General features: G+C 38.7%; 1 protein-coding gene across 1 annotated transcript in view; it reads right to left on the minus strand.

Annotated features, from left to right (window-relative positions):
* ZNF711 (zinc finger protein 711) overlaps window positions 1-3,578 on the minus strand; it is a 111,186-nt gene extending 107,608 nt beyond the window's left edge. The window contains exons 1-2 of the mRNA XM_074277901.1: window positions 3,426-3,578; window positions 1,473-1,578 (exon numbers count right to left, since the gene is read on the minus strand). Coding sequence (XP_074134002.1) covers window positions 1,473-1,578; window positions 3,426-3,516 — 197 coding nt within the window. The 5' untranslated portion in view covers window positions 3,517-3,578. The remainder of the gene's footprint in view (window positions 1-1,472; window positions 1,579-3,425) is intronic.
* Between the last annotated feature and the right edge of the window lie 5,777 nt (window positions 3,579-9,355).

A 9,355-nucleotide genomic window follows, 5' to 3' on the forward strand; every position in this document is an offset into this window, starting at 1 on the left:
ACTTGGATTCAAATCTTGGATCTTCCACTAACTTGTAACCTTGGGCAAACTGCTTAGCCTCTAGAGGCCTCAGTTTCCCCATTTGTAAAATCAAAAGGTTGGTCTAGATGGCCTCTGAAATATTTTCTAGCTCTAGGTACATGACCCTATGACTTGAAAACAAGGAGGAATACCTAGACAAAAAGTAGATTCATGTTTTAACAAGAGATATCAACAAGTCCTTTCCTGCTCAAATAGCTTAGCAGGGCTATATGACGGCTGTGTTGAAGTATTTGAAAGTATGTCACATTGAAGAGGCATGGGTATAAGGAATGATCCCAAAATGGATTTAGCGAACAAATAATGGATTCCTTCCTACAGGAGGTATTCAAGTTGAGTCTAGACAACCAAGCGGGAATTCCTGGTCAGGGAAGGCCTATGCACTAGGTAGGCTTGGAAAGGGTCCATCCAATGTAGAGATTCTGGAAATCTTTGATTCTATACTTTTTTTGATTCTACACTTGCCTTACTTTTAATTCATATACAAAAAGTGCAACTAGCTCAAATACAAAAATACAAACTTAAAAAATTATAAATTTAGATATTGAAATTTTGATTTGTAAAACAGTTCCCCACATGTTTCTTTTTTTTTCTTTTTCTTTTCTTTTCTTTTTTTGCTGAGACAATCGGGGTTAACTGACTTGCCCAGGATCACACAGCTAGGAAGTATTAAGTATCTGAGATCACATTTGAACTCAGGTCTTCCTGACTTCAGGGCTGGTACTCTAGTCACTGCACCACCTAGCTGCACCCCCCCCCCCCCCGTGTTTCTTTTAAATAGCAAAATCTCTTGATACATTCAAAATGTCAGTTGATTGAAAAAAATACAAGGCATAAATATGCATACACACACACACACATGTAATAGAACAAGGTATACCAGTAATCATGTTAGTCTTTTCTCAATCCAAAGACTCAGATCCTGACCAGATCTTAGGCATCATCTAGTCCAGCCCCTTGTTAGATTAAATTAAAGTTCAAGTAAGAGAAGCAAGACTTGAACCCAGGACCACTAACTCAAATTCAGTATGCTTTTGATTGTGCCGCACTGCAAACTGAGAAAAATGGAGTCAATGATTAGTATACATAGCCTGACAAAGCCTCTCTGGGAATCCGGTTAAGTCCCAGAAGATCTGGGATGGGTGGAAACTGTGCCCAGAGAAAACAGGAGAGCACATAATATTGTTTATGGGAAGCCATGCACTGCCAATGCTTTGATGGTCAAGAGAAGTCAAAGTCATTGGGGCTTCCATATTGGGCACAATAGTTATGGATATTTGCTACGGAGTTCAATTCTACCAAATAACTAGGAGATAAGATCCTGAGACATTAGACTGTATTTTTTCAAAAGAGGGAGCAGATGAAGTAATGGAAAATGATAAGTTACAATGCATCAGTAGCCGCATGGTCATGTAGATTGGAGGAAAACTTACTTGCAAAAAGGCACTCCATTTTTGCATGCACATACAATACCTTTTGGACAGAAATCATCTGTGGTTTTTAGGCAGTCATTAAAATCAGCCACACCTGTGCAATTTGCTGTAAATGAGGAAAAAAAAAAAACAAAAACAACCCACCTCAAAAAAGCACTCAACAATATTAAACATATGGGTAAATAGAAAAATATCTTGTTTTGGGGAATCTGAAAACACAATCATAATAATACAAAATGCTTTCCCATATATCTTATTTGAGGCAGTGAGAGTTGCTGTCATTATTCCTGTTTTACAGATGAGGAAACTGTGGCTCTAAACAGTTGAAGACATCTGCCCAAACTCATCCAGCTAATAAGCCTTGAACTTCTGTCTCCTGACTTAACTCCAGTGCTCTTTAAAGACAGAAGTCTGGAGCAGTACAGGAAGTATTTAGAGTACCTCATTTCAAGCAGCCCCTTCCCCAAATGAGATTCAATCCCATCATTTTACAGGTGACCAGCATGCCATGAGACCAGCCCAAAGAGGATTTCAAACCACAAAGATATCGCACATGTTTTAATTGCAAGGGGGCTTTTTTCCCCCACTAAGGGCTTGATTCTTCCCCTTTGGCTAAGGGGAGACTCAACTACAGCTCCAAAAGAGCACTGGAGCTTTTCCTTCAACTGGTTCTAGTTAGCCAGGACAGTCCTGTGAGAACTATGTAGTCTGTTGCTACTGAAGTGTATTTTACAGGCACAGAGATATGCCATACAGAAGGGAAACTCATGCTGATTCTGACCCAAGCTAAACCCATATAAACCTTCTTCTTATGGTCTTTTGCCCCCATGCCCTTACTCCAAGCCAGTTGGAGAGAAGAGAATGGGATGGTAATCAGATTTAATATATTTCATCTAAATGAGAGGAAGAGTTTTTTTTCCCTTCATATAGCACTTTTTTTCCCCTGAATGTAGAACATGACACATACTGATTGCATTAGATTAAGAAAGTTGTTTTTTTTTTTTTAAAGCAAAAAGCTAACAGACACGACCAATGGTATTTTGGGTGAGAGTTCAGTCCTTGAGAACAGAGGGGCTCAAAGCTGGGTGTGTGGCTCATTTTAGCCCAGTGAAAGACTCCATTGTTCACCTCCCTTCACCAGTCATTACAAACCACCAGCACCAGAGCTAATTAATCAGGTAAGTGGTGGAGTTTTTGCATGAGACACCAATGAGGTCATAGCCACTTTATATTAAACATCATAAGTGTGTCATTCATTCATTCTAGAAACTCAGTCAAAACACTGCCATATTCTAAGTAACATTCAATTTGTGAGTATTTATTGAGAACACTCTATGTACCCAGACCAGCTGTGGATCATACTTGAACAACTGCTGCTTTCAAAATTCAAATTCTTAAAGAAAGCATCATACTTAGCAATATTTTATAGATAAGTGGCTTGAGATAACTTATTGCCTCATCTGCTTTCTTTTTGTTAAGACCCATTTCCATTTTGTCAGTTCACACACTCCTCCCCCAAGTTAAAAAGAAAAAAAAAAGGCCTTTACTTTCATCCTGTATCTGGAATCTGAAAAACAAATCATTAGAAAATAATAACCAAAATAATCTTGGAATACAAGGGGTACAAGTAAAACTGTTGCTAATTTCTGCTGATAGGCTATATGTTCTGTTGATTTGGCCATCAACACAGGGTGTTCATTTCATAGAAAAACTTTTTTAATCTTTCTTTTTGAAAATAAAGATCTTTTTTTTCTCCTGACAATTGCAACTCCAGGAAGCTATTGCTATTTTTAGCAACAATAATCCCAATTGGAAAGACCCCCAGTCTTACTGTATTCATTTTTGTAACCACCATTGCCTTAATCTTTTCTCAGAGTAAAATTGTTAACACTTCCTGCCTACCCACTGGTAACAGAGAGTAATCAAAAAAAAAAAAAAAAAAAAAGTTCTTACGCTGAGAACAATGAACAGCCAGAAAACTGCAGGAGACCAACAAAATCTGAGGCAGGATAGAGGTAACATCCAACATTTTGAGGGCGTGCATCTAGGAGACAAAACCAAAGTGAATCTTCCCCACTTAGTACCGCTGCAGAATACTGAAATCACACTTAGACAATTAAAGGGTGAGCTTTTCAATGTTCTCCACTAGTACTTCCTAGAAATAATTACTGGTTAACTTCTTAGTTTATTCCTCATAGTTCCAGTTACTACAAATAGTACATATATGACCCTAAGCAACAGCTATAATTGGCTTAGCCCTGGCCATGATTGGTTCAGTTATTCACCTTTGTACATCTTATTGCACAAGCAAGAACTTTTCAGATTTCAGTCATCTCCTTACTCCTCAGTACCACTGCTGGATCTAAGCAACACTTCTTGGTATGATTAAATGCCACTGGAAGGCAGAAGAGGAAAAGAAAAAAGAGGAGAAAAGGAATAGAAAGGGAAAGGTGGGGAAAGCAAGAATAGAGAATGCAGAGGAAAAAAAAAAGAATAGGAAAGGGGATTTGTGTGGGAGTGGCAAGCTTGCTGACTTGGTTTATCCTTGTTCTATTCAAGACTGAGCTAGCAATTTGAGAGCCACTTGGAGCAGACCCTAAAATACTTTGCCAGGGACCAGTTACAAGCCCATGCTATATTACAAGGATGCAGAAGCACTGGCCTCATGTTCATGTGGCGTTGTCTCATTGGAGACAAATCGGCTGAACTGGGACATGTCTTGGATCTGATTTGCGGGGGAAGCACAGACATTTCTTACTGTACATGCCCCTTCCCCCCCCCCACACTTTCTCAAACCGCGTCAATACACTGTGGTTTATTGCAACTCATGATTATTTACTTCTATATTGGCAGAAAGGGGCAAGGGAATGAAAACCCCCAAATGCCAGCTTAGGCTGCTATTAAAATGATCTGCATTTTTTGGATATATCCATCTAGTGAAGGCAGGGGATGTGGCCTGGAAATGTTCTGGGTCAGGGAAGCCAGACTGAGATGAAAAGTTGTCTTATGAGGGGTTCTTAACCTGAAATCCACAAACTTGTTTCTTTAAAATATTCTGAAAACTGTATTTAATATAACTGGTTTTCTTTATAATCCTATTTATTTCATGCATATAAAGACATGACTCTGCAAAGGGGTCCGTGGGCTTTGCCAAATTGTTGAGGGGATGGGGAGGGGAAGATCTGTAACACAAAAAAGGTAAAGAAAAACCTAATCCAGAATGGAAAATCTACATGGAGATAGTTAAGGGTTACTTGTACTGTTAAATCAGCATGGAAAATCTACTACATGGAGATAGTTAAGGGCTACTTGTACTGTTAAATCAGCCTCTTGATTTTATATTACAATGATTTCTGGCCTTATCACATCCTCTCCCTGCAGAATTGAACATTCTCTTGCAACAAAGAAAAAGAGTCAAGCAAAAAGAATTGATAAAATGTCCAATGTGGATGATATTTGCAACATTTTGCCCTTGTAGACCCACCTCCTTCCTCAGAAGATAGGTCACCTATTTTTTTTTTATTAACATTTCCCATTCTTTTTCGTCCTGATCTATCCTTGTTTTTTGTTTTTCAAATTCTCATGCTAATCTTTGAAAGTTAATGTTTGGCTTCCCCTCCCCCCATTTTCTTGTCACCAGATGACAGGATTTAAAACTGGAAATCACCCTAGAGAATATTGGGCCAAACTCTCTTTAATACATGAGGAAACGGAGGTCCAAGGACCTGCCCAAGTGGAACCAGGATTTGACCGGTGATTCCCAAATCTAGTGTTCTTTCTAGAATACCACTGAGCAGCCATTGCTACCCAAATTGGAATTATTTCTGTTTTCATACCTTTACCAAACATTTTGTCTCTATCGTCCTCCCATCCCACCTTCAAACTTCAATATTGCCTTATAATTCTACCTTCTACTTTCCACAATCAGGCTGTTTCTATTTTTTTTCTCTCAGTCTTTTGGTTGTGGATTAAATAATCCTGACTTGATACAAAAATAGAATTAGACATGCCTAGAGAGTCTAAGTTTTATTAGTGGAATATAATGTTGCTGAAATCTGGAGAATAGAAATCATTTATTTGCTTCAAGAATGGATATTCCAACAATAACAGAACAACATCCAAGCAACATCAGAACAGCCGCATAAGTTTTTTTTCAACTGATTTGAAGGTAGCTATCATGTTTCCCCCTCTAAATCTTTACTTCTACAGATGAAAAATTCCCAGTTTTTTCAACTGATTTTCACATGGCATGCTCTTGGGACCCTTTACCACACTGATTATCCTTCTCTGGAAACTAACTTACCAATGTTTTTCTTAAAACATGGAACCCAGAATCAAATCACAACAGTGGGACTGTCACCTCCTTAGGTCTGTATTTTAGCTCTGCATTAGCTTTGGAGGCTTCCACATTATACTTATATTGAACTAATAGTACATTAAGATAGGCAGATTTTTTCTTTCAGATGAACTTCTTGGCCCCATTCCCTGATCATGGATTTTTGAAGTTTATTTTTTGAACCTAGATAAAAAAAATTTGTTTTTATCCTTATTAAAGTTCATCTTCTGAGGCAGTTAGGTGGATAGAGCACTGGCCCTGAAGTCCAGAGGACCTGCCCAAGTTCACATCTGATCTCCAACACTTCCTAACTATGTGATCCAGGGTAAATCACTTAACCCCTATCGCTTTGCCAAAAAAAAAAAAAAAAAAATCATCATCTTCGATTTGGACCAATAAATTCTATCTATTCTCTGTTAGCTATCACTTCCAGCTTTGTGCCATCTGCTGGTCTTGGAATCAACAAAAATGTGAAATAGCACAGACCAAGCATAGATGTCTCAGGTACTACTCTACCACAATCTAAGTCAAAGGTTCTCAACCTTTTTTTGTGTCCTGGACTTCTTTGGTCAATGTTTTTGTTTTTTGGGGGGGGTTGTTGCTTTTTAATTTTTATCTTTTAAATTTAATTTAATTTTTATTTTTACAAAAATTTTATGCATGGGTAATTTTCCAGCATTGACAACTGCAAAACCTTTTGTTTCAACTTTTCCCCTCCTTCCCCCCATCCCCTTCCCCAGATGGCAGGTAGACCAATACATGTTAAATATGTGAAAGTATAAGTTAAATACAATATACGTATACATGTCCATACAGTTATTTTGCTGTACAAAAAGAATCGGACTTTGAAACAGTGTACAATTAGCCTGTGAAGGAAATAAAAAATGTAGGCAGACAAAAAATATAGAGATTGGGAATTCTATGTAGTGGTTCATAGTCGTCTCCCAGAGTTCTTTCCCTGGGTGTAGCTGGTTCAGTTCATTACTGCTCTATTGGAACTGATTTGGCTCATCTCATTGTTGGAGAAGGCCTCGTCCATCAGAAGGTCAATGTTTTTAAATACATAAAATGAAGTAAAGGATTACAAAGGAAACCAATTATCTCAAAATGCAATTTTCAAATATTAAAAAAAAAAAAGTTAATGGACCACTAGTTAAGACCCCTTTCCTAAACTGACATAGAGCCATTTATTATGACTCTTTAGATGTGGCCATTCATCTTTGGAGTCCACCTAATTGTACTCTGTTATCCAGCGCATATCTTCCTATTTTGGTCAACAGGCGAGAGACATTATGAAGAATTTTGTTAAACCCACAGTTTAGTTAGCAACCTACAGTTTAAGAAGCTGGGGACTAGAGTAGTGTAAATGAAAATGATGAAAGAAGTGGGATTTCAGCTGGGTTTTGGAGAATAGGTAGAATTTAGAGAGGAGTGTGAGTGGGCGGTGTTCTGAGCACATAAGGAATGAACATGGTATGTTAGTGGAATGATAGGGGACCTGTTGGTAGGAGAGAAGTTTGTGTTGAGAAGGAATGTTTCTTTGGTTCTGCTGACAAGTGGCTTTAAGGAGTTGGCAAGGAAAGCTACTACCACCTCGAGCTTCACCATAGACATGGGGTGCTTAATAACAGCAAGTGAGGAAGGATTTGCAAGGCCTAAGACCCCATCAGTTGTTCAGCCATTCTTGGACCCCAAGATGTTCAGTTCTGTGGTAGAGAGCAGTGCTGGAAAGCAATGTCAGGATCTCATTCAAGAAAGGAGTGTTTATGAATGCAACATCACCTAGATAGATCACTCTTTATAGTAATTATAGTGCTGGTCAGTCTCCAAGAGGTCCCTCATCCTGAATGGGAGGCCCACTGTTAACTCCAGCTTCAAGGTATGTTATACAGACTACCACAAGTGGAAACTAAATTGGATAAGTAAAGCACGATTTTTTGATCTGCATGACTTAATGCCACTGAATACCTTTTGCTCTTGGATGTTCTCTTCTGGATCTCCTCTGACTTGCCCAACTGGTTCGAATGTCATCTTTGCTTCATCTTCATTAGCTGCTGTTTTTTCTCCTCAAGGCTGTGTCCTGGATCCTTTTTACTCTCTAGGTTGTCTCAATTAGTGGTCTCTTTGACTTCGGTGAGCTTAATTATCATATCTATACAAAAGACTTCCAAATCTGTTTATTTAGCCTTGGTTTCTTCCTCCCCTCTTTCCCCCTCCCCAATCCTGCATCACCAACTACTTATTGGACATTTTAATCTAAATGTTTTGTAGCCATCTCCAATTCAACATGTTCAAAATAGAATTTTTTCTCCCTGAACATACTGCTCTTTTTAATTTCCCCATTATTAAGGGTACTGCCAGGCTTCCAGTCACCCAGGTTCCTGATCTCAATGTCATCCTCAGTGCCTTACAATCCACATATTCTATCATTTACCAAATTTTGTCACTTCTGTCTTTACATCCCCTTTTGATATTACCTTCTCTTCATTCACACAGCCCTCATCCTAGTTCAGGGCCCTGATGACCTCTCATTTGGACTACTGTAATAGCATTCTAATTGGTCTCCCTGCCTCAAGTTTTTCCCCATTCCAATTTATGCCTTAGAAAGTAATTTTCCTAAAATGTAACGCCCCCCCCCCGGCCCCCCTCAAGTCCTATTCCCTCTTGGATCAAAAACAAACTTCTTCCTGGTACTTAAAGCTCTTCATAATAGGGTTGCTTTTTACTTTTTGGATCTTATTGGTACTCCCTTCCATGTGTACTCTACAGTTTGGCCATATTGATTTACTTGCTGTTCTTTACACATGACATTTCATCTCTTATTACTACATCTTTGCAATGTTTGGAATACTTCCCCCCTATCGCCATATCTTGGAATCCTAGATTTCCTTCTAAATCCAGCCTGTAAGCCACTTTGGGAAACTGGGGTTAAGTGACTTGCCTGGAATCACACAGTGAGTGTTAAAGTTTCTTAGGCTGGATTTGAACTCCAGTTCTCCTAGGGCTAGTTCTCACCTACACCACCATCTAGTAGAGCTCCACACATGCCCTTGTCTACATGAATCCTTTGCTGATCCCTCCAGGTACTAGTACTGATCCTTCCAAAACTACTCTGTATTCCTTTGTATATATGATCTGTATCTGAATCTGTCAGTTTCTGTTATAATGGAAACTCCTTGAGGGTAGGAAGTGTTTTACTTTTGTCTTTGCATCATCAATACTTACGCAACAGCACTTGGTCTATTTTAAGTCTTCTAATAAGGGCTTGCTGTAGTAATTAGAAAGACTGGTGTGGAAATAGGATGCAATATGGATTAATGGGCAATCAATCTAGGTGGAAGTGATGAAGATCTAAAATCAAATGGGGGCAGTAGGATGGTGGCAGAGATATTCAAAGGAATCAGGACCTGAATAGAAACAGGGGATCAAGGGAAGCAGAGAATTTAAAGTTCGCAGATCCAAAAAGATCCAGAAAGTCTGGTCCAAATCCTTGCATTATCTTTACCATTTATACATGTGAGAATAGATTCTAAGACCTTCTGGGAAA

This window comes from Sminthopsis crassicaudata, chromosome X (genome assembly GCF_048593235.1).
Source record: "Sminthopsis crassicaudata isolate SCR6 chromosome X, ASM4859323v1, whole genome shotgun sequence".
Lineage (NCBI taxonomy): Eukaryota > Metazoa > Chordata > Mammalia > Dasyuromorphia > Dasyuridae > Sminthopsis > Sminthopsis crassicaudata.